The following is a 27,123-nucleotide window of genomic DNA, read 5'->3' as shown; positions in this document are numbered from 1 at the left end:
GCCTTTGCGTATGTCCGTGGAGGACATATGGAACAGCATTCCTTGCCTGATGGCTGCAGTGTTTTCACTGCAGAGCTGGTGGCCATATCTCATGCTCTTGAGCACATCCATTCATGCCATGGGGAGTAGTTTCTTCTGTGAACTGACTCCTTGAGTAGCCTACAAGCTATCGACCAGTGCTACTCTTGTAATCCTTTGGTAGTGACCATCCAGGAGTCCATCTATGCCCTGGAATGGTCTAGTCGTTCAGTGGTCTTTTTCTGGACCCCAGGTCATGTCGGAATCCCAGGCAATGAACTTGCCGACAGGCTGGCCAAACAGGTTACACGTAAACTGCTTATGGAGATCGGCTTCTCTGAACCTGACCTGTGTTCTGTCTTATGCCACGGTGTTTTTCAACTGTGGGAGACAGAATGGCATAACAGTACGCACAACGAACTGTGTGTCATTAAGGAGATTACGAATGTGTGTAAGTCTTAACATACGTGCCTCTCGCAGGAAATCAGTTGTCCTCTGCCGGCTCCGTATTGGCCATATGTGGCTAACGCAAGGTTACCTTCTCCATCGTGAGGACCCACCTCAGTGTCACTATGGCTCACAAATGATGGTCGTCCATATCTTGCTGGACTGCCCATGTTTAGTCACTCTGCAGCGGTCTTTTAACTTACCCAACACCCTACCTTAGGTGTGGGGGCAACAATGCCTCAACAGCAGCTTTAGTTTTATGTTTTATTTGTGAGGGTGGGTTTTATCATTTCATCTAAATTTTTGTGCCTGTCCTTTGTCCCTCTGCGTCGTCCGCCCTAGAGCTTTTAGGGTGGTGGTTTTAATGTGTTGCAGAGTTGTTGGCTTCTCCTTTTTATTCTCGTCGTCGGCCAGCCACTGTAATCTGCTTTCTTGTTTTACTCTCTTCTAACTGTTTCTCCTGTTTCTTTGTTGTTTGTTGTCCTCTTTTGCTCCTTATAGTGATTGTTACTTTCCTTCGTTCTTGTGGTTTTTCCTTTCTTTCCGTTTTGTGTTGCACGTCTCGTTTGTTTTATTCTCCCTCGTGTGGCATTGTTTTATTCGGAACAAGGGACTGATGACCAAGCAGTTTGGTCCCTTCCCCCCCCCACTTTTAAACCAAGCAGCCAACCACCAACGACTTGATCCACTTGGAGTCTGCCATCCGATCGGCCTTCTCCCGGCGACAACACCTTATTGCTGTCTTTTTCGACATGATGAAAGACTTCGATACCACTTGGCTACACCACAGTCATGCTACTGTGCATGAGTGGGGCCTCCAGGCCCACTTCTGATTTTGATACGGAACTTATTGTTGCTCCACACCTACAGACTTCGAGTCGTACTTCCTACAGTTCGCCCTATATCCAAGAGATGGTGTTACGCAGAGCTTCCCACTCTTTTAATTGCCGTTAATGGCCTCCCACTATCATTGGGGTCCTCAGTATCTCCCATCCTATAAGCTGACAATTTTTTTATATCCTTCTGCTCCTTTTCTATTGATGTGGCTGAACATTGACTGCAAGGAGCCATATGAAAGGCACAATCGTGGGACCACACTCATGGCTTTCAGTTTTCAGCCACCCAGACTTGCGTCATGCACTTGTATCATTGTCATACTGTCCACCCCTATCCAGAACTTGACCTCGATGAGCAACTACTTAATGTAGGGAGACTTACTGCTTTTTGGGACTGGTCTTCGACACCTGTTTAACTTGGTTTCCTCATCTTCATCAGCAAAAGGAAAAGTGCTGGCAGCATCTTAATATGATTGGATACCTGAGCCACACCACCTGGGATGCTAATTGCCCTACACTGCTGCAGCTGTACAAAGCCCTTGTGCAGTCCCGTCTTGGCTAAGGGAGCTTGGTGGTTGGTTCAGCATTGCCCTCAGCATTGCGGCTGCTTGACCTTATACACCATTGTGGAGTTTCGCTTGTGACGGGACTTTCTGAACCACCTCAGTGAACAGCCTCCTCTTAGAAGCTGGCATTCCTCAATTGGATACTAGGTGACAGTAACTGCATGTGAATTATACTGCCCACATTCATAGTTCACCTCACCATCCAAATTATTGTCTCCTTTTCCCTCACACTGCAATCCATCTCCCACAATGGCAGCTCAGGTTGGGATTTCCAATTGCAGTCTGTGTCTGGTCAATTCTTACTGCACTCAACACTTTTCCTCTACCACCTTTCCTGTGGGTCAACTCACGTATGTCTCCATGGTCCATGCCTTGGCCACAACTTCATCTGGACCTATCACAAGATCCAAAAGGCTCAGTTCCACCTGAGGCCCTCCACCGTCACTTTTTCTCTATTCTTGATGAGTTCCAGGGCTCATAAATAGTCTATACTTATGGCTCAGTGGTCGATGGTCACGCTGGCTTCACTTACGCTCACGCTGGCCATACTAAACAGCGCTCCTTGCCAGATGGCTGCAGTGTATTCGCTGCAGAGTTGGTGGCCATCTCTTGCACTCTTGAGCATATCTGCTCCTGCGCAGGTGAGTTCGTCATTTGTAGTGACTCCTTAAGTAGCCTACAAGCTCTCAACCAGTGCTTCCCTTGCCATCCCTTGGTAATGACTATCCGGGAGTCTCTTTATGTCCTCACAATACTTACTGACAGACTGGCCAAACAAGCTACCGATAAACCAACTCTGGAGATCGGACTCCCGGGAACTGATCTCCGATTGGTCCTACACGGCAAAGTTTTTGGGATCTGGGATACTGAATGGCGCACCCTCAGTACACCAAATAAACTATGTAGTGTGAATGTGGTCATCCATGTGACCACTCAAAGGGACTCCATTGTCCTTTGCCAGCTCTGCATCTGCCATACTTGACTGGCTCATGGTCACCTCCTCCATTGCAAGGCCCCGCCTCAGTGTCGCTGTGGTTCCCACTTGACAGTCGTCCACATCTTATTGGACTGCCAACTTTTAGCTGCTCTGTAGCAGACTTTTCACCTTCCCACCGCACTGCCAGTGGTGTTGGGAGACAATGCCTCAACTGCTATTACAATTTGATGCTTTATTTGTGAGGAGGGTTTTTATCCCACAGTGTTAAGAGTGAACATCTGGCCTTTTTCTCCCAGGCCTCCACCCAACCTCCATTTTAACCCTTCCTCACTTTTTCTTTGCTGTCTGTTGCCACCAAGAATAGTTCCGAAGTACGATAGTAGCTGAAAAGTTTGTGGGACAAAAGTTGCTTGGGACAATGGGGGCCATAATATGACTTTCGTTTTTTGTTGCTAGATTGGATCACGTCAGAGATATGAAGGTCAACTTTGTTTTTTAAATGGGATGCTATAGTTTTATTCCTATTTTCTGATAGTGGACATTGAGACAAATCCAATGATGTGTAACAGTAAGGTCTTTGAAGGTCAGTGAAGGTCACAAAGGTGGCATGAACATCCATCTACAGAAGGTGTCCAAAGTGATACCCATTGCTATGAATGCAGTGCTGCAATCTTCTTATCGTGGATTGAATGGTGTTCCTTATCACATCAGCACTTATCAAAGTGTATGCACTGACAATTCTCTCTCGCATATCTTCAGTTATAGTTGGAACATCTTTATAAACAATGTCTTTTACGAATCACAATTAAAAAAAAAAATCCATAGGCGTCAAGTCTGGTGAATGAGCCAGCCATGACACATCTCCTCCGTGTCCAATCCAACAATTTGGGAATTGTCTCTGCAACTCATTTCTAGCCATCAGCAAAAAATGTGCCAGACACCCATCATGTTGATACCACATTCTGTTCCTTGTTCCTAAAGGTATTTCTTCCAATAACGGACCTATTGTTTCTTGCAGGAGTGTGGTGTACTTCCTACCATTAAGATTTCCTTCGATGAGGGGTCTATAATTCTGTCCTCCAGAATACCACACCATACATTCACCGACTATGGTTTTTGGTGTGCAACTTGCTGCACAAAATAGGGATTTTAAGTTGCCCAATAATGCATGTTATGAGAATTGACATTTCCATGGTTTGTGAATGTAGGCTCGTCAGTAAATAAAATCAAATTCGTAAATGTGTCATCCCTCTGAATCTGAAGTTGAGCCCATCGGCAGAATTCAATATGACACATTCAATCCGTACCGGTTAATTCTTGGTGGAGACTGTTATGGTACAAATGATATTTATGGCGATGCAGAACACGAACAACACTACTCTGGCTCATGCCAGATTCCCTTGCGATTTGACGTGAACTAACACAAGGATCTCGAACCACAGTGGCAAGAGTATCGATTCCTGTTTCCTCATTGGTAACTTTCCTTTGCCAGATATGTTTCAGATGTGTTAAAGATCCAGTTGTTCTCAGTTTGTCATACACATATTTAAATGTACAACATTTAGAGTGAGTACGTTCAAGATGTCTTTCAGCATATAAGTCTCTAGCTCTCACCGAATTTCATTGTCATTCTCCATAAATGAGAAGCATATAGACTTATTTTTCGAAACAATGCATCATTCACATTCACTTGATTCGACATTACTAGTCTTACTGTTCCTATTAGTGTTGTATTGTAAAACCATCGAATGGTGTTTACATGTTAATGGCATGTTAGATGGATACGCTGTATTCGGCGAATATTTATTATTTGCATGATATACGAGAGAGAATTGTCAGAGCATGTACTTCGATAAGTGCCAAAGTGATGAGGAATACCGCTCAATCCATGTAAGAAGATTGCAGCACTGTATTGATACCAATGGTCGTCACTTCAAACACCTTCTGTAAATGGACATTCATGCCACCATTTTGACCTTCGTTGACTTTCAAAGATCTTATTGTTACACATCATTGGATTCATCTTGATAGCCGCTATCAGAAAATAAGTACCAAACTATAGCACCCAATTTAAAAAAACAAAGTTGACTATATCTCTGATAAAACCCCACCTAGCAACAAGAAACCAACATCATATTATGGCCCCCATTTTCCCATGCAACTTTTGTCCCACAAACTTTTCAGCTACTATCGTACTTTCGGAGGTATTCTAGGTGGCAACAGTTAGTGACTTGCTTTGTATATGAACCATAATAAATTCCGTGTCCTACATCTAAATAAATACAGGTAAAAAAAAAATAGAAGCTCCATTTGCATGTAATGTTTGGATAATTTAGCCGTTATTTGCATCTCAACAGATGTGAACTATACTTCTAAATGTTATGGTAATATTTGATATGTAATGTATTGCCAAAAATAATCCGGTTACAATTTGAATTACTAAACATAATGCTAGTAATAGTCCAAAATTTCATTAGTTCTTGCTGGTAAATCAAGTAAAGAGTAATTAAGAATTTTAATTAAAGGGTGACTGAGTGAAGTGGTGCTGTGATTAGCACACTGGACTTGCATTCGGGAGGATGACGGTTCAAACCTGCATCCAACTATCCTGATTTAGGTTTTCTGTGATTTCCCTAACCTTTCCCCGTCCTTCCCTAATCTGATGGGACCAATGACCTTGCTGTTTGGTCCCCTACCGTGAATCAACCAACCAACCAACCAACCAACCAATTTAAAGGGCTTCTTAGTCATAAGGGCTTACTTAATAGTATAATTATCTTATTTTATGGATATATCCTTGATTAATATTAGTAATTAACTGTGCAGGGAGTTGTTACCTTTCTCACTACCATTATTTAAATGGTCAAATGTGCATTTAATTCGTATTCTGTTTTGTCAGTGGTGCCACTGTTAAATAACATCTGAATTTTCATGTCGGCAAGTGGTATCCATAAAGTAAACAATGCGGTGCTTCCTAAAAGTTTCCTGTCAGAGAGATTGCAGTAGAAGCTGGAACACCAAAGAGAAGTTGAGGAGAAAAGTTCAATTGTGTGTTGTGAATTTGGACAAGTTTACTCCTTCTGTATTAATTGAAAGTCATATGCTACTTCTCATCTAGTTTTTGGAATGTAGTTTATAACATTATAAAAGAAAGTAAGGAAATAAGGAGCATTTCGAGTAATTTTGATTACTACTTTGTCATATTTTGAATTTCAGCATTGATAAGCTGTGGAAGGAACTGACGGGTGCTCTCTCTGGTCTGCTTTGTGCATCCTTGAATTTTATTGACAAGTCCAACAGTCTACAGCCTGAATACAGCCTCAGGCCATCTGGTGTGACACTTGATAAACAGTTGAATTCTAGCCTGCTCCGATATGCTGCCCTACCAAGGGAAATTGTATGCACTGAAAATCTGACACCGTGGAAAAAACTACTTCCTTGTGAATCAAAGGTACAGATTGATTTTAAATTTAATTTATCACACAGTAATCGTATTCAGAAGGGATTTATAATGCATATTTCAGTGTACACAATGAAAACCATTTTTACATTCATTTCACTGACTGATTTTTGTGTGATCTAGAATAGCAGAGACAGAGATTTATGTAAACTCAGTGAAAAATTTGGAACTTGATTGTGGCTGATACTTAACTGGTTAACTGTTAAATAAGTAATATGTCAGTCCACATGTGATCTTTGGGTAGTTTCCTTGATTTTTTATTTAGTTATGTGACAGTTTGTTCTGACGTATTTGGGCGTATGTTACTAATTATCAGTAGTGAGTCATTTCCTGTGATACTGTGTTGTTGTCTTCAGCTACCACTCATTTTCGAATACGTGTTTCTCTCCTGCAGTCTCTTGAGGGTATCGTCATCTCTGTAGAAGCAATTGGGAAGTTGTGAGACCAATCGGTGCCTAAAACAAGTATCCACATATAGTACACTTGATTATAGGTCAAGGAAGTGAATGAATTTGTTGGAGTTTCTGCCCTGTAATAGTGTTTACTGTAATCGTATTTGAACAAATCAAGTAAAGCAGATGTAATTAAATGCCAGAAGATGTTATCTTCTAGCAGAGTGTCCAAAGTATTTAAAATTATGTTTGTGTTCTTAATGGTCCTTTTTGAACAAGACATGGCTGTATTTTAGAAGTACATTATAAGGTTTTTTGATAATACTGAACTCATCGTAGAGGAAGTCTTACTACTTATGCTGTTGGTTTGGCCAATCCATGCTAGCCTGCAGTTATTGATGGCACACTTACATTTCCTTGGGAATTATAACTTGATTATGTAGTTCCTCTATTTCGTGATCATAATTGCCTGAAGCTTCTGCACTTTCAACCACACAAGTTTCTTGTCGTCATGATGATAAGTGTCCACATGTCATATCCAACCCACAGTAGTGTTGATATGACTATTACCTGCTTCTGTTGTGTATGAAACAAGGATACAATGAAAACTCTTTTTAATCATACTTTTTGTAATCTTCCCATTCTTCATCATGAATTAATAAATAAACCTATCATCAACCCCGAGATAGGTTTGAAAACTGCAGAGCTTTAGTAAGCAACCTTTTTAATGACATACTGTTTGGTTTTTGAAGTGCAAGAAGTACCATGTTGGACATTACAGAGTTCACAAAAGTGGTACTTGAAGCTCTTGACAAGGTTGACTGTGTTACAGGTAGATTCTTAGGTTTGTCCAAGGCTTGTGAAACTGTTGACCATAAAAATACTACTAAACAAGCTAAAAGCACCAAGTAAAACAAGTGGTTCCAGTTGTACCTGGAAAATATGCACTTCAGCACAAAGATGGAAAACAACTGTTGCATAAAACAAAGATGACAAATCTAGAGATTATGTAACAAACACAAAAATTTTTGGGGCTGGATATTAATGGTAATTTAACATGGAACAAACAAACGAAGATACTAATAAAGAAATATGATCAGCTTGTTATGTTCTTAGGATTCTACCAGTAAATCCCAGATTCTTTAAAGAATTGAATGAACCATCAACCAAGTTAAGCGATAAGCAAAAGAGATCTTCAATTTGGAAGAGCCAGTGTCTTTGGGTGACATACTATTCCAATGTACACTCAATTCTTTTCTGGGAGTTGAAGGCACAAAATATTTACACGGTTTTTAAACTGTGGAAAAGAGCCATGAGTATAATACCTAGGAGCATTAATCAGACTCTTTGTAAGTAACTATTCAAAAACTGAACAATGAATAATCCAAGATGGACTAACAAAAATATGGAAAATAGATTGCTACTTGTGATATAAAGGAGGCGTTGATTATCAATGCCCACCCCCTCTGTAGTGAGTAGCAATCTAACCTGGTCATATTAAAAAAAAAAAAAAAACAACTGGGCTTCCTTCCTGCACCAAGTGAGTACATCTATCAGTCTGTTGCACAGATCAGGAAAAAAAGTTACTAGGTGTTTCACTAACCACTTTCTATGTAATTACAGGAGAAGAACTGAGGAAAAATGAATAAAAAACTGAAAACAACACTTGCTATTGGGGAATAAAATTTTATAATAAATTCCCCAAGGAGATGAAAAAGATTACTAAAATATATCTGTTTAAAATGCAACTAAATGTAATGTTTACTACTCAGTTAAAGATTACTTAGAAGGCTCAGAGTAGTAGTTAATAAAGAAAGGCACTAACAAAAGGACTCTGTCACATTACAGTGCATGATCACGTTGTAATGCTGTTACAAGGAAACTGTGTCAAATTCTGCAGTGCATGGTAGTAATGACATTCTCCCTAGCTCAACATCTTGCTCATCAAAGGGAGGTGGGGGGCAGAGGAGGGTGTTGGATGCAGTCTGTTTTTCAGGCAGACTGAGGGGAGGACATGAAGATTTGCAGGGGCATAGTTGAATGTTTATGGGCATGTAGTTAGTTTTCTGAACATACTGGAGGAGTGCAAGGGACGTAGCAGCATGTTCGTGGTCCAGAGGTCACCAGCAGGTGTCTTTAGTGTGTTCAGTGCTGTAGTGCAAAACTGTTTTATATTATTAAGCTATGTGGTGCAAACTGTGTGTAAAAGAACGTTGTACAATAGGGACTAATCAAATCAGGTAGGGTTGTTGTTAAGACACTGACCTCATATTTGAGAGGATGGAGTTTTCTGTGTCCAGCTATCCCAATTTAAGTTTTCTGTTGTTATATGAATCATTCCAGGCAAATGCCAGGATGGTTCCTTCATGAAGGGCATGACTGACCACCTGTCCTATCCTCAAAGAAACCTACTTATACAGTCTGTACGTATCTAAATTCTAAGTTATTGATTTCCAATGTAATATGATGACAAAATGAGAAAATCCTTGGATGAGTAAATAAAATAAAATCAGACATGGTACTTTTATAAGTGATGAGAGCCTTGCCTCCCTCTGACCTTTGAAATAACTTATGCAGACAGTTATAAGAGGACTTACAGTTGACCTTGAACTCTAAATCAAGATAACATTTAGCATTTTTCATACATACTTATCTTTGGCAGAGGTAAAAAAAAAGTGAAAGGAAAAACATTCTAGTACTTATTGTTATGAGGCAAAATTCTAAGTACTGCCAATAGGCAGATATAACAATAGAAAAACTATCGTACTGAAGTTGCAAATCGTCCACCTGTAGTGAGGACGAGGGGAAACAAAAATGAATGGACGTGTTTATCAGTGGTACTGGCAATTTTGCCACCTGATAGTAAATACTGACCAGCCATTCTGTCTCCTTGTAATTCTCTAGCTTTTGTAAGTGAATTTTCATTGTAATAAAGAAATAATTCAAGGATGGACTAAGAATTGAACTGTGAATTTTTGTAAATGTATTAATTTCAACCCCCCTATCATATCAAATAATGGAAAATCCAGGTTGGAATAATGACAATATTATGAAAAGGATAGATTGCTACTGACCATGTAACGGAGATGATGAGTCGCAGAGGGACATAATAAAAAGATTGTCAAGCAAGTAAGCTTTCAGCCAAAAAGGCCTTCACTCACTCACTCACACGCACACGCACATGTACGCGCGCGTGCGCGCGAGCGAGCGAGACTACTGTCTCTCTTCTGGCTTCAGCAGCCAGAAACAGTGGTCGTGTGTGAGTTGCATCTGCATGTGTATGTGTACATTGTCTAATTCATAAGAGGGCCTTTTTGGCTGACAGCAGACTTGCTTGACTGTCTTTTTGTTATATGCCTATCTGTGACTCAACATCTCCGCTATATGGCGAGTAGCAATCTATGCTTTTCATAGTATTGCCGCCACATCATATTTACATGCAACTAAATATTTTTAATTTAGATGTTGATACAAATATCCTTATTTGCATTGATCTGCATTTCCAAAATATAATTTGGAATGCAGACTCCACAGGGTACTCAATATAGCCTTGAAAATATTATATGAGGGGCCCAGTGGAAAAGGGGACATGCCACCAAAGTATGTTGTGTCAGGAAATGGGAATTAAGGAAATATGATTTTTTATAGTAATATGAACTCGTGCTGTGATACTAACAGTTGTTACATTAAGTAGATGGTGTTTCGCAAATTCTGTTAAATATTAGGCCACTTTATTACAATTTAAAGTACAGAAAATGAAATGCTTGACGTGTAGACACATTACGTAACACACCATCAATAGTCAAACTCTTCATCAATGTTTTCCTGTTCCATTGAATCGTCACTACCATCACTTATCAATGACTGATAAAAATTTGAATATATTGGAGGCACAAATTGCAGTAAGCTTTGAAGGTCCTTGAACATTGTTGCCTTAATTTGACGTCCATTTGGATACTTAGGAACTAACTGGCAGTCTGCAAACTTCGCAAATCGTCCATGACACTTCTGTAAACTAGCTTGTACAGGTTTCTCAGTTTGATTATTTGAATATCCGATATATACAGAATGTTCACCACTCACTAATCTAAACACCATTGCATTTCTGATGTCTGCAGGCTTTTTGTCAACAGTAACTTTACGTTTGACGATACTTTTCGTGGCATGAAGATGTCTTTCTTCATTTCAGCCACAATGAATGGGTTCTTTTGATTGCCCTTTCATGTAAGCTCAACCCATTTTGCTGGAGTGTCCACAGCCTGTCTCTTTCTTTTCAGCTTCTCAATAACTCCAAAATCCCTGTCACATGGCACAAACATGTGACCAGGGAGGAGAAATTTGTGCTCAACACCACCAAAACATTTTTTATCTAGGAGGTACAGCCACAGACCTAGGATAATATAGTTATTATTTTGTCCAACACACAAACCAGAATAAATGATGATATTTCTGCACCATGTCTAAAGCTTTTAAAGTGCAGCTAACTACTTCATCATCGGCCCCTCTAGAAGCAACATTCTCGGTCCATACACACATCACTGCCTTCTCATTACTACAGTGGTGAATACAGAAATCATATGTCCAAAGTTGTCTCTTATAAAAAACTGTTTCTGTCAAAATATATGGTGTTGGCAGTGCATGTTGTAAGTCCATGCACAAAACGTTCAGTTTTGACTCATTTGAGTCACTTTTCAGAGCACTATATGCAGCTTCAGCTTTCTCAAGGTGTAGTGTGATGTCTGTGGATTCACTGGGACTTCATCTGTATTTTTAAGATCTTCACAGTACAAACTATACATTCCAGCAATTGAGTGAACAGATTTTGCATTCTATTAAAATGCGATGTGTACCTTGGAAACATTTCGATGTGATTTCTAACCTTATTTTTTCTCTTGTTAACAATGGCATGAGGTCTGTTAGAATGCTGGCCTCTTCTATCCTGTCAAGGTGTATGTACAGATACATATATTGTAGATTCATTACTCTCAGTTCATTGCTATGGGCAGTCCTCAAACATTTAACAGAAATGGCATAAACGGTTAAAATGCGGCACTACACATTTCCGCCTCAGTAACTGGAGTGTCTTGAATAAAATACCTGAAAGAAACCTTGTCTGGCTTACTGTTGGAACCTTCCTCTTCCTTGGATATACTTTTTTGCACCTATTAGGTTGCACTAATCCAGATAAATAAGCATTGTGCTTACTATAATCTCCCAATTGATAAAACTCTAAATATTGCTTCCTTCTGTCGTTCATTCAGTGTTGAGTATTTGCAGAAACTAGTTTTGCAGCATGGGTCAGTGTCACTACAAAACACTTTCTTGGGCTCAATCTTATTTTTTCAGGATTTATATTCTTTTCCATTGCTTCTTAACCTCTTCCTTTCATTATCTTCCCACTCATTTTCTTTATAATTTTTTTAATATTTTTTTTTAAATGTACTGTTGTATTTTCTTCATGGGTAACATTAATAGCAACACCTATTGCGGCCATCTGGGAAACATATGAACAATATTTGAGAAATCCTTTCTGATTGGCTTTCCAAAACCAAGTCAACCAATCAGATGAATCGACTCGTGAGACACAGAAATACTATTGGCATGGGTCTCTTTTCCACTGGAAATGCATCAGTCCTGAATAACAGAAAATATAATATGCTCTCTTTAAAGGAACGGGCACATGCCACTGTGCTACAAGTTCCCACCTACAACACTAGATGGCATCGGCTGTTGTCCTGTACCAAAATCACAGTGGCATGTGCCCATTTTCCACTGGGCACTCGTTTGTCACATACATTATGCAAAAATAAGTAATTAATTCTAGCATATTTAGTGTCATATTAATGACACTGAATGTACTAGAATTGATTACTGGGTACAGAAACGTGTGTTTTCATTTTAAGTGGGACTGATGAGCTACATTTCAGTTTAGAAAGTAATGTCTAGGAAAATGATGTTGAACATCTGAAATTACTACTAAATAGAGGTGAAAGAAGTCCAGTGAGTAAAAGTTCTTTTCTGTGTTCACTTTAATTTAATTTCTATTATCTTTGTAATTAATTAGAATTAGTCTTCCTGTTTTTGTACCTGAAATATAGACGTAACTGTAGTTAACATTACTTTCTCACATGTTGAAGCCAACTTCTTATTTTGCGTTACTGTATTGTCTTTTTTATTCCACAGAGAGGTTTGGCAACACTCTTAAATGCTGGGTTTATACACAATACAAATTACCACTCTCTAGGAGTTCACCTCAGACCAATTTGCAGGGTATGTATCTGTTTATGCATTATGATTATGTTTTTGATTTTTGCTATGAGCTTGGAAAACATAATTTTCAAGCAGATTCAATGCCATAGATTTTGCAGAGAGCATCCATTCTCCTCTTTTTTTTCACTTGAAACACCAAACTCAACACTGGCACTATGGAAGGCAAGATTTGTTTATTATGATTACAAGTTAAAAAAGACCCACGTCGCTTGGTCTTTATTGTAATTTGTTTTCTGAGAATATTCCAGATTAAGCAAAAATATTGTAAAAATGAATATTCAGAGGTATCATAATAATGTTAGCATTTCATGCTCAGAAATACTCTTGAACGCTCAGAAATACTCTTAAGTACTTTTGAAGATTTCTTTGTGACCCCTGACTGGAGCTCGTTGCTTTCTTAATTGAAAGATTCATCTTGTTGCATTCCACATATAGCATGATGGTTCATCAACATATAGCAGTGTTCTTGTAAATGGATCATTTTGACAAAGTTGGAAAAATGTAGTTAATGTTATATTCACAGCTGGTTCACTGCCTACTCTATCTGCAGAGTCTTTTGTAAGAATATGTGTTGACCATTTTCTAAATGCACTGTTTATCAACTAATGCTGGTTCTTTATCATGTATTGGGAAATCCAATATTCGCTAAGCCCCATCATTACAATGTATATATCTGCCTACTTGATACTGAAATATAATATTGTATGCAAAGTTCTGTATGAGAATAACAAATTATTTAGGAATAAAGGAGACGACTCACAGAAAGGCAGAACACTGTGTCATTGACATGTACACAAGCAAAAGGTGCAGAGCTTTGTTAGTTTACAGAATGAAATTCCTTTCTCAAGCTGTAAGACAAACACACACACACACACACACACACACACACACACACACACACACACACACACACCCGCGCGCGCGCGCGCACACGCACACACCTGTCTCCCTACACTGCACTCAGCCAACTGAGCACAATTTAGGGAAACAGGCGTATGTGTGTATGTGTGGGGGGGATTTCTCCTACAGCTGTAGAAAGGAATTTCATTCCAAAAGCTAGCAAAGCTCTGCACTTTTTGTTTGTGTACCTGTCAATGACACAGCTCCTCTGCCTTTTGGGAAGACATCTCCTTTATTCCTAAATGATTTGATACTGAAGTATTTCATCTTTTGAATATTATTTGCTGTTGTCTCTGGTTATTGTGAACGCACCCATATCGTTTCCTTTGTGAACAACCCATATCATTCCCTGTGTTAATGTATTTGCACACATGATTAATTGAGTTCACTGAGTTGCAGTACCCCATATTTGTGTGTGCTTGTGATATCTTTTGATAGAAGCAGGTTGTATTGAACCACCCGTGATTATCTAAGTCTCTCTCTTGATTATCCTGTGTTAGTATTTTGGCAATTTTTGGTATTCTGATATCCATCTTCTGTTTGTGTCTCATTTAAATATGATCTTGCATATCACTTTGTCCTCCCCCCATGATCCATAGACCTTGCCATTAGTGGGGAGGCTTGCATGCCTCAGCGATACAGATAGCCGTACTGTAGGTGCAACCACAACAGAGGGGTATCTGTTGAGAGGCCAGGTATCTGTTGAGAGGCCAGACAAACGTGTGATTCCTGAAGAGGGGCAGTTGCCTTTTCAGTATATGCAGGGGCAACAGTCTTAATGATTGACTGATCTGGCCTTGTAACACTAACCATTGACCTTGCAGTGCTGGCACTGCAAACAGCTGAAAGCAAGAGGAAACTTACAGCCGTAATTTTTCCCGAGGGCATGCAGCTTTACTGTATGGTTAAATGATGATGGCGTCCTCTTGGGTGAAATATTCCGGAGGAAAAATAGTCCCCCATTCAGGGCTCCGGGCGGGGACTACACAGGAGGACATCGTTATCAGGAGAAAGAAAACTGGTGTTCTACGGATTGGGGTGTGGAATGTCAGATCCTTTAATCAGGTAGGTAGGTTGGAAAATTTAAAAAGGGAAATGGATAGATTAAAGTTAGGTATAGTGGGAATTAGTGAAGTTCAGTGGCAGGAGGAATGAGACTTCTGGTCAGGTAAATACAGGGTTATAAATACAAAATCAAGTAGGGGTAATACAGGAGTAGGTTTAATAATGAATAAAAAAATAGGGGTGCAGGTAAGCTCCTACAAACAGCATAGTGAATGCATTATTGTGGCCAAGATAGACACAAAGCCCACGCCTACCACAGTAGTACAAGTTTATATGCCAGCTTGCTCCGCAGATGACGAAGACATTGATGAAATGTATGATGAGATAAAAGAAATTATTCAGATAGTGAAGGGAGACGAAAATTTAATAGTCATTGGTGATTGGAATTCGATAGTAGGAAAAGGAAGAGACAGAAATATATTAGGTGAATATGGAATGGAAGTATGGAATGAGAGAGGAAGCAGCCTCGTAGAATTTTGCACAGAGCATAACTTAATCATAGCTAACACTTGGTTCAAGAATCATGAAATGAGGTTGTATACATGGAAGAGGCCTAGTGATACTGTATTGTTTCAGATAGATTATATAATGGTAAGACAGAGATTTAGGAACCAGGTTTTAAATTTTAAGACATTTCCAGGGGCAGATGTGGACTCTGCCCACAATCTATTGGTTATGAACTGTAGATTAAAACTGAAGAAACTGCAGAAAGGTGGGAATTTAAGGAGATGGGACCTGGATAAACTGACAGAACCAGAGGTTGTAGAGAGTTTGAGAGGTAGCATTAGGGAGTGATTGACAAGAATGGGGGAAAGAAATACAGTAGAAGAAGAATGGGTAGCTTTGAGTGATGAAATAGTGAAGGCAGCAGAGGATCAAGTATGTAAAAAGATAAGGGCTAGTAGAAATCCTTGGGTAACAGAATATATATTGAATTTAATTGAAGAAAGGAGAAAATATAAAAATGCAGTTAATGAAGCAGGCAGAAAGGAATGCAAATGTCTCAAAAATAAGATCGACAGGAAGTGCAAATGGCTAAGCAGGGATGGCTAGAGGACAATTGTAAGGATGTAGAGGCATATATCATGAGGGGTAAGATAGATAATGCCTACAGGAAAATTAAAGAGACCTTTGGAGAAAAGAGAACCACTTGTATGAATATCAAGAGCTCAGATGGAAACCCAGTCTAAGCAAAGAAGGGAATACAGAAAGATGGAAGGAGTATATAGAGTATCTATATACAAGGCTGATGTACTTGAGAACAATATTATGGACGTGGAAGAGGTTGTAGATGAAGATGAAATGGGAGATATGATACTGCATGGAGAGTTTGACAGAACACCGAAAGACCTAAGACGAAACAAGGCCCCAGGAGTAGACAACATTCCATTAGAACTACTGACAGCCTTGGGAGAGCCACTCCTGACAAAACTCTACCATCTGGTGAGCAAGATGTATGAGACAGGCGAAATACCCTCAGACTTCAAGAAGAATACAATAATTCCAATCCCGAAGAAAGCAGGTGTTGACACATGTGTAAATTACCAAACTATCAGTTTAATAAGTCACAACTGCAAAATACTAACACGAATTCTTTACAGATGAATGGAAAAACTGGTAGAAGCCGACCTCGGGGAAGATCAGTTTGGATTCCGTAGAAATACTGGAACACGTGAGGCAATACTGACCTTACAACTTATCTTAGAAGAAAGATTAAGGAAAGGCAAACCTACATTTCTAGCATTTGTAGACTTAGAGAAAGCTTTTGACAATGTTGATTGGAATACTCTCTTTCAAATTCTGAAGGTGGCAGGGGTAAAATACAGGGAGCGAAAGGCTATTCACGATTTGTATAGAAAGCAGATGGCAGTTATAGGAGTTGAGGGGCATGAAAGGGAAGAGTGGTTGGGAAGGGAGTAAGACAGGGTTGTAGCCTCTTCCCGATGTTATTCAATCTGTATATTGAGCAAGCAGTAAAGGAAACAAAAGAAAAATTAGGAGTAGGAATTAAAAATGCATGGAGAAGAAATAAAAACTTTGAGATTCGCTGATGATATTGTAATTCTTTCAGAGACTGCAAAGGACTTGGAAGAGCAGTTAAACAGAATGGACAGTGTCTTGAAAGGAGGATATAAGATGAACATCAACAAAAGCAAAATGAGGATAAAGGGATGTAATCGAATTAAGTCAGGTGATGCTGAATGAATTAGATCAGGAAATGAGACACTTTGCTATTTGAGGAACTAAATAACTGATGAAGGCCAAAGTAGAGAGGATATAAAATGTAGACTGGCAATGGCAAGGAAAGCGTTTCTGAAGAAGAGAAATTTGTTAACATCGAGTGTAGATTTAAGTGTCAGGAAATCGTTTATGAAAGTATTTGTATGGGCTGTAGCCACGTATGGAAGTGAAATGTGGACGATAAGTAGTTTAGACAAGAAGAGAATAGAAGTTTTCAAAATGTGGTGCTACACAAGAATGCTGAAGGTTAGATGGGTAGATCACATAACTAATGAGGAAGTATTGAATAGAATTGGAGAGAAGAGAAATTTGTGGCACAACTTGACTATAAGAAGGGATCGGTTGGTAGGGCATGTTCTGAGGCATCAAGGGATCAACAATTTAGTATTGGAGGGCAGTGTGGAGAGTAAAAATCGTAGAGGGAGACCAAGAGATGAATACACCAAGCAGATTCAGAAGGATGTAGGTTGCAGTAGGTACTGGGAGATGAAGAAGCTTGCACAGGATAGAGTAGCACAGAGAGCTGCATCAGACCACTCTCGGGACTGAAGACCACAACAACAACAACATATCACTTTGTACTCTTTCCATTACTCATGCATGGTGAATTCATATTTACTCTTCCACATGCACCATGAATCATATTTTCACTCCTATATAGTATAATTCTGGATCCTGTTTTGGCTTCAGAAATTCAGTTCAAATTTTCGATCAGTTTGATTTGGACAGATTTTTTCATGTGACCAAATTAAATTGTGTGAATGAGATGATCCTCATTTCTGTGATTTGAGTGTGTACATCCAGCATATAATGCTTTCAAAAATATGGTACCTTTTAATAACAACCGCGAATCTTATTTGTTTGTATAGAAAAACTCAAGCTATTATGTCATGAGAGCCCATAGGAGCTTGTCCATAAATCATCTTGTCTTTGATCTCCAACCAATATGAATTGCAAGTGAATGTTATGGATAAATCAGGGTGATCACATTTTCTTCAGTAGGTCATAGCATCTAATGTGTACTCGTGCGTGTGTCGTGGACTTCCGTCATAAGGTGACGGTAAAATCACTAGTCTTCCTATGCCATCAACGTTGCCATCATTTGTGAATGTATATCTCAAGTGAATATACTCTTCGTATGGAGTTTCTTTCTATTCTGGCGTATGAATATCATTTGTTTTTCCTCGCCTTTTGCTTATATGTCAACTAAGAAGTGTTCAGATAAATTATGGGGATTGGTAATATGAGTATATCCCTAGTTGTCTTTGATCGTTATGTGATACATGTAAAATTCTTTCAAAGTTACTTCGTTTGTTTGTTTCCACATCTGTATTTAGGTTCACTTGTTAAAACTGAAATTGTGATACATTGTAATCTTTACCATCTTCATTGAACGATTATATCACAACTTGTGTACTCACCGTTGACAATTACATTGGCAATTATTTTTAACTTGAGTTCTCCAACTGCTCTTATCTTATCTTTTGAAGCTACGTATGCTTCTCACTCTCATCTGTTTCCTTTTTTACAATTCACAACTAACAAGATCTCCTCATCTACATCTACATAGATACTCCGCAAGCCACTGTAAGGTCCATGGTGGTGGGTACCCTGTACCACTACTTGTCATTTCCCTCCTGTTTCAAGCACAAATAGAGTGAGCGAAAAACAACTGTCTGTACGGCTCTGTGTGATCCTTAAACGATGTATGTTGGCAGCAGCAGAATTGTTCAGCAGTCAGCTTCAAATGCTGGTTCTCTAAATTTTCTCAATAGTGTTTCCTGAAAAGAATACCGATTTTCCCTCCAGGGATTCCCATTTGAATTCCCGAAGCATCTCTGCACCACTTATGTTTTGTTCGAACCTACTGGTAACAAATCTTGCAGCCCTCCTCCGAATTACTTCAATCCAACCTCGTATGGATCCCAAAAACTCAAGCAGTACTCAAGAATAGGTCACACCAGCATCCTGTCTGTGGTCTCCATTACATGTGAACTGCTCTTTGCCAGAATTCCCCCAGTAAACTGAAGTCGACCATTTGCCTTCCCTACTACAGTTTTCACATGCTAGTTCTACCTCATACTGCTTTGCAATATTATGCCCAAATATTTAAACGACTTGACTGTGTCAAACTGGACACTGTATCCGAACATTACAGGTTTGTGCTTCCTACTCATCTGCATTAATTTACATTTTTCCGCATTTAGTACTGCCTCCCATTCATCATAACAAATGGAAATTTTGTGTAACTCATCTTGTATCTTTCTGCAGTCACTCAACTTTGAAACCTTACTGTACACCATGGCATCATCAGCAAACTACCACAGACTGCTGCCCAACCCGTCCACCAAATCATTTATGTAAATACAGAACAACAGTGGTCCTATCACACTTCCGTGGGGTGCTCCTGATGATGCCCTTTCAGCATACTGTTAAATGTTATTACTACTTAATACACCTGTTAATCGTGATGGGGGCTGGAGGGTTCCACATCATACAACCCCCGTGGGTCTGTGGAGCTGGGTTGCAGAGTTTAGCAGCACTCATGGACAAACCAAGCTTACATTCATTGTATATTTTTATTGTTTACTTAATAATTTATTCTTTCTATTATGTTGTTGTTGTGGTCTTCAGTCCTGAGACTGGTTTGATGCAGCTCTCCATGCTGCTCTATCCTGTGCAAGCTTCATCATCTCCCAGTACCTACTGCAGTCTACATCCTTCTGAATCTGCTTAGTGTATTCATCTCTTGGTCTCCCTCTACAATTTTTACCCTCTACGCTGCCCTCCAATACTAAATTGGTGATCCCTTGATGCCTCGGAACATGTCCTACCAACCGATCCCTTCTTCTGGTCAAGTTGTGCCACAAACTTCTCTTCTCCCCAATCCTATTCAATACTTCCTCATTAGTTATGTGATCCACCCATCTAATCTTCAGCATTCTTCTGTAGCACCACATTTCGAAAGCTTCTATTCTCTTCTTGTCCGAACTATTTATCGTCCATGTTTCACCTCCATACATGGCTACACTCCACACAAATACTTTCAGAAATGACTTCCTCACACTTAAATCTATACTCGATGTAAACAAATTTCTCTTCTTCAGAAACGCTTTCCTTGCCATTGCCAGTCTACATTTCATATCCTCTCTACTTCGACCATCATCAGTTATTTTGCTCCCCAAATAGCTAAACTCCTTTACTACTTTAAGTGTCTCATTTCCTAATCTAATTCCCTCAACATCACCCGACTTAATTCGACTCCATTCCATTACCCTCGCTTTGCTTTTGTTGATGTTCATCTTATATCCCCCTTTCAAGACACTGTCCATTCCATTCAACTGCTCTTCCAAGTCCTTTGCTGTCTCTGACAGAATTACAATGTCATTGGTGAACCTCAAAGTTTTTATTTCTCCTCCATGGATTTTAATACCTACTCCGAATTTTTCTTTTGTTTCCTTTACTGCTTGCTCAATATACAGATTGAATAACATCGGGAAGAGGCTACAACCCTGTCTTACTCCCTTCCCAACCACTCTTCCCTTTCATGCCCCTCAACTCCTATAACTGCCATCTGGTTTCTGTACAAATTGTAAATAGCCTTTCGCTCCCTGTATTTTACCCCTGCCACCTTTAGAATTTTAAAGAGAGTATTCCAGTCAACATTGTCAAAAGCTTTCTCTAAGTCTACAAATGCTAGAAACATAGGTTTGCCTTTCCTTAATCTTTCTTCTAAGATAAGTCCTAGGGTCAGTATTGCCTCACATGTTCCAGTATTTCTACGGAATCCAAACTGATCTTCCCCGAGGTCGGCTTCTACTAGTTTTTCCATTCGTCTGTAAAGAATTCGTGTTAGTATTTTGCAGCTGTGGCTTATTAAACTGATAGTTTGGTAATTTTCACATCTGTCAACACCTGCTTTCTTTGGAATTGGAATTATTATATTCTTCTTGAAATCTGAGGGTATTTCGCCTGTTTCGTACATCTTGCTCACCAGATGGTAGAGTTTTGTCAGGAGTGGCTCTCCCAAGGCCGTCAGTAGTTCCAATGGAATGTTGTCTACTCCGGGGGCCTTGTTTCGACTCAGGTCTTTCAGTGCTCTGTCAATTTCCTCACGCAGTATCGTAGCTCCCATTTCATCTTCATCTACATCCTCTTCCATTTCCATAATATTGTCCTAAAGTACATCGCCCTTGTATAGACCCTCTATGTACTCCTTCCAACTTTCTGCTTTCCCTTCTTTGCTTAGAACTGGGTTTCCATCTGAGCTCTTGATGTTCATGCAAGTGGTTCTCGTATCTCCAAAGGTCTCTTTAATTTTCCTGTAGGCAGTATCTATCTTACCCCTAGTGAGATAAGCCTCGATCTCCTTACATTTGTTCTCTAACCATCCCTGCTTAGCCATTTTGCACTTCCTGTCGATCTCATTTTTGAGACATTTGTATTCCTTTCTGCCTGCTTCATTTACTGCATTTTTATATTTTCTCCTTTCATCAATTAAATTCAATATTTCTTCTGTTACCCAAGGATTTCTACTAGCCCTCGTCTTTTTACCTACCTGATCCTCTGCTGCCTTCACTACTTCATCCCTCAAAGCTACCCATTCTTCTTCTACTGTATTTCTTTCCCCCATTCCTGTCAATTGTTCCCTTATGCTGTCCCTGAAACCCTGTACAACCTCTGGTTCTTTCAGTTTATCCAGGTCCCATCTCCTTAAATTCCCACCTTTTTGCAGTTTCTTCAGTTTTAATCTACAGGTCATAGCCAATAGATTGTGGTCAGAGTCCACATCTGCCCCTGGAAATGTCTTACAATTTAAAACCTGGTTCCTAAATCTCTGTCTTACCATTATATAATCTATCTGATACCTTTTAGTATCTCCAGGGTTCTTCCATGTATACAGCCTTCTTTCATGATTCTTAAACCAAGTGTTAGCTATGATTAAGTTGTGCTCTGTGCAAAATTCTAACAGGCAGCTTCCTCTTTCATTTTTTAGCCCCAATCCATAGTCACCTACTATGTTTCCTTCTCTCCCTTTTCCTACTACCGAATTCCACTCACCCATGACTATTAAATTTTCATCACCCTTCACTATCTGAATAATTTCTTTTATTTCATCATACATTTCTTCAATTTCTTCGTCATCTGCAGAGCTAGTTGGCATATAAACTTGTGCTACTGTAGTAAGTGTGGGCTTCGTATCTACCTTGGCCACAATAATGCGTTCACTATGCTGTTTGTAGTAGCTTACCGGCATTCCTATTTTCCTATTCATTATTAAACCTACTCCTGCATGACCCCTATTTGATTTTGTGTTTATAACCCTGTAGTCACCTGACCAGTAGTCTTGTTCCTCCTGCCACCAAACTTCACTAATTCCCACTATATCTAACTTTAACCTATCCATTTCCTTTTTTAAATTTTCTAACCTACCTGCCCGATTAAGGGATCTGACATTCCACGCTCCAATCCATAGAATGCCAGTTTTCTTTCTCCTGATAACAACATCCTCTTGAGTAGTCCCCGCCCGGAGATCCGAATGGGGGACTATTTTACCTCCGGAATATTTTACCCAAGAGGACACCATCATCATTTAATCATACAGTAAAGCTGCATGCCCTCGGGTAAAATTACGGCCGTAGTTTCCCCTTGCTTTCAGCCGTTCGCAGTACCAGCGCAGCAAGGCCGTTTTGGTTATTGTTACAAGGCCAGATCAGTCAATCATCCAGACTGTTGCCCTTGCAACTACTGAAAAGGCTGCTGCCCCTCTTCAGGAACCACACGTTTGTCTGGCCTCTCAACAGATACCACCTACGCTGTGGTTGCACCTACGGTACGGCTATCTGTATCGCTGAGGCACGCAAGCCTCCCCACCAACGGCAAGGTCCATGGTTCATGAGAGGGGGGGGGGGGGGCTTTCTATTATGGCTATGGAAATTCCGGGATGAACAAACAAAAATAGGATAGAAGAGCAGACATTAGTTGCAGAGGAGTCATCAGCAGTAGCTAGTAATTAAGGCTTTCTAAAGTAATGAGAGACATACAAAGAATTAAATCACAGATTGACTTTAATAGCAACAACTATTTTAGCATTTTCTCTGGATATTTTTCTCATTCCCCAAGCATTTCATCCCTTTAACCACATACTGTGAGATTATAGGAAAACTATTTGTTTTCCGTTGAAATCCAGATATTATTTGCTGCTGTATGTATTTAGCCTGTCTTAGATGTTGTGGTGCTTTTAGTATGTGTAAAATGCACTGTTTGACTTCATTATCAAATTATACACTGCTGGCCACCGTAAATGCAACACCCTGAAGGAAGCATCCGAATCAAGTGAAATTTACACCATGAGTTTGCAGCGATGAGATATGCAACTTATTAGAATTTCAGCGCAGACGCACATCACGCACGCCTGTGGCGCCACCTCATAGCGCCATTTAAGGCTTGGCGATTTCGACGAGCGTACGTTCGGCACGTGTGTTTACCTTGTGGTTGTTTCACAAGTCGATCAGTTATGCCTCGTAGACAACAGCGAACATCTTTTGATCAAGTATCCGAGTTCGACAGAGGAAGGATAGTGGCTTACCGAGATTGTGGATTATCATACAGAGAAATCGCTAGTCATGTTGGACGAAACCAAACAACTGTAATGCGGATATGTGACCGTTGGATGCAGGAGGGTACGACGGACCGACGTGGTCGATCGCATTCACCTCGGTGCACCACTGCACGTGCTGATAGGCAAACTGTGCGCATGGCAGTGACGGATCGCTCAGTGAAATCCCGAACCATAGCACAGTACATTGCGTCTGTAACGCATCATCCAGTGTCTGTGCGTACCATTCGACGTCGTTTACAGCAGAGTGGTCTGTCCGCAAGACGTCCATTGCTTTGTCTACCATTGACGCAGAACCACAGACGTCTCCGTCGCCAATGGTGTGATGACAGACGGATGTGGACGGCAGAATGGAATGACGTTGTCTTTACTGAAGAGGCACGCTTCTGTCTGCAGCACCACGATGGTCGGATTCGAGTGTGGAGACACCGTGGAGAGAGGATACTGGACAGCTGCATTATGCACCGCCACACTGGTCTTGCACCGGGTATTATGGTATGGGGCGATATTGGATATTACTCTCGCACGCCTCTAGTACGCATTGCCGGTACTTTAAATAGCCGGCGTTACATATCCAAGGTGCTGGAGCCAGTTGTCCTTCCTTACCTTCAGGGCTCGGCCACAGACATATTTCAACAGGATAATGCGCGACCACACGTGGCACACATTGTCCAAAGGTTCTTCGTCAATAACCAGATTGAATTGCTTCCCTGGCCGGCTCGCTCCCCGGATCTTTCGCCGATAGAAAACATATGGTCCATGGTTGCTCAACGAGTGACCCAGATTACATCCCCAGCTGCCACACCGGATGATCTTTGGCAACGTGTGGAAGCTGCTTGGGCTGCTGTACCCCAGGAACACATCCAACGTCTCTTTGACTCAATGCCGAGACGTGTGGCAGCGGTGATCTCCAACAATGGCGGCTACTCTGGCTACTGATTCTGGCAGGAACCACATGTCACACACGTCTGTAAACGTAATCATTTGATACTTGGTCAACATGTTATCTACAAAATAAATTTTGTTGTGCTACCCCTTGTCTTTCTTGGTGTTGCATTTACGGTGGCCAGCAGTGTATAATCCATGCATTTGTGCTGTGTTTTTTGCATGATGGAGCATTATCATAACAAATACTTGTCAGAAAAATCTCACATGAGATTCACTTCTTCACAATGTAAAGTTATAAGTAAACTAATAAGACTTCATCGTTAACCACTTTTGATGATGTATTGAGAGATGACCATTTGTTCCTTCACAAGACAAATATGTAATTTGTAAGGTTACTGCTACCCAAATATTAATATGTGCATACGAGCCTAGCTATCAACAACATCAGTGATGTGTGAGAATAATTAAAACTACACCTGTGGCCGCAATAATTGATGGCTTTTCATTTACGTTTACCAGGACTCTTGGCAGAGTTGTTGGCAAATGATCATGATGAATGATTATTTAGATCAGTCAAGAGAATTTGACTTGAGATGATTCATGTGTCGATAAGAAAGTTGATCATGCGAAATGGTTCAAGGTTTAGTTAATTTGCTAATCAGATGGTTCATTTAAGAGCAGTGACACATACTCTTCAGTGAAGCGTAGGTATAGTAGAAAACATTAACAGTAAATGATTATCATCAATCGGAAAGACAATTAAATGAATTTCACGGTTCTTACTGTATCCTGTTTTAAGACAAGAGGAAAAGAAGATATTGGCAGTCAGCCAGAGTATAAAGGATGGAACAGTATGAACTCTACTGGCATACATCCAACGATCAGCCCACAGACTTTGCAAAGAACTGTGCATAATAAATAAAATATTAGAATAGCTGGAGTATTTCTTACTCCATATATTCTGATTTTCTCGCCCATTTCTTATGGTTGTTCACTTTCTGGTAGTGGTTCCTACAGGTTATTAGTAATTTTGTTATTTTCCTGTGTAATTGAAAATAAGACTTTTCTCAGTTTTTAAACTATTAAACACTACTGCTTCCCCCCCCCCCCCCCCCCCCCCCTCTCCACAGTCTCTCAACTCTTTTATATGTGCTGCGAAAACATGGTGCCCCATTGCTTGCTGTACTACTACTTCTTCTGTGCTATGTGCCTTTTGTTCTACCAGTCTCTCTTAATAAATGATGCAAGTTGGCAACCTTTATTTTTCAAGGAGCCAAATGCTGTGTCCTCATTACGAATGATAAAATGAAAAATGATAAAGGATGGAAGGTCGCCAAAGAGATCTGCCACCATAGGAATCTGGACAGGCAAGCAAAAGATTAGTTGGCACAAGAGCACTTTAAATAAATATATTTTATTCAGCTTCTTGTAGAAGAACTGGTACACTGATGACAACTTGCGGCAGCTGTGGCTAGCTATAAGCAGAGGCCTGGCACAGGTGTGCATCTATGGACACTGAATAAGGTAATTAGATAGATAATCTACTCACCAAGAGTAGATTATAATTAGGCAAGCTTGCAGAGCCAGTGGCTCCTCCTTCAGGCAGAAGGATTGAAGGGGAAGGAAGAGGGGTGAAGGAAAAGGACTGGAGAGGTCTAGGAAAAAGGGTAGATTTCGGGAAAGTGACCCAGAGCCACAGGTCACGGGAGACTTACTGGACAGGATGAGAAGAAAAGACCCATCTGGTAAGTCTCCCCAGTTCCCTGGTGGACTCAGGAATGCCAAGATGCAGTTTGTCCACAAAGATATGCTCTCCCTGTCTTTGAATGCTGGAGAACTGTAACTGCTATAAACAAATGCATGCAAAGAACTGTCAAGTTAACAGATATAACAAAACAGTGTCTAGCATCTGTTTTTGTTAACTCTCTTAACCATTTTACTCCCTCTTCTTTTGTTTGGGATAAACTTTGCTGTGTTGCTGGCAAAAAGGTCCATCTTTCAACATTTAGTCTGACCATTGTGGGTAGTATCATTGTGGATCCTTTCAGTGTCTCTCAACACCTTGGGCCAGCACTTTGCCAAGACCTCAGGCTCTATTAATTACCATCCTGCCTTCCTATGTCGGAAACAAACAGCAAAGGCTTAGGAAATCTCTTTTAGTTCTCATAATAATGAGTAATACAACAGTATTTTTACTCTGAGGAAGACTGATTATGCCATTCATCATTATGAGGGTGTAGGGTTGTTTGGGGGAGGAGACCAAACAGCGAGGTCGTCGGTCTCATCGGATTAGGGAAGGACAAGGAAGGAAATTGGCCATGCCCTTTCAAAGAAACCATCCCAGCATTTGCCTGGAGCGATTTAGAGAAATCACAGAAAACCTAAATCAGGATGACCAAACGTGGGACTGAAGCATCGTCCTGCCGAATGCGAGTCCAATGTGCTAACCACTCCACCACCTCGCTCGCTCATCATTATGACCAT

At 40.2% G+C, this 27,123-nt stretch overlaps 1 protein-coding gene across 1 annotated transcript in view; it reads left to right on the top strand.

The window, feature by feature from the left end:
- LOC124594797 (GPI transamidase component PIG-T) overlaps positions 1–27,123 on the top strand; it is a 96,731-nt gene that overhangs the window by 15,425 nt on the left and 54,183 nt on the right. Inside the window, exons 3-4 of the mRNA XM_047133217.1 lie at positions 6,021–6,255; positions 12,840–12,926. Of these exons, the coding sequence (XP_046989173.1) occupies positions 6,021–6,255; positions 12,840–12,926 (322 nt within the window). The remainder of the gene's footprint in view (positions 1–6,020; positions 6,256–12,839; positions 12,927–27,123) is intronic.

This window comes from Schistocerca americana, chromosome 2 (assembly GCF_021461395.2).
Source record: "Schistocerca americana isolate TAMUIC-IGC-003095 chromosome 2, iqSchAmer2.1, whole genome shotgun sequence".
Lineage (NCBI taxonomy): Eukaryota > Metazoa > Arthropoda > Insecta > Orthoptera > Acrididae > Schistocerca > Schistocerca americana.
Note: the sequence above shows the minus strand (reverse complement) of the source record. Positions and strands in the feature narration are given on the sequence as shown.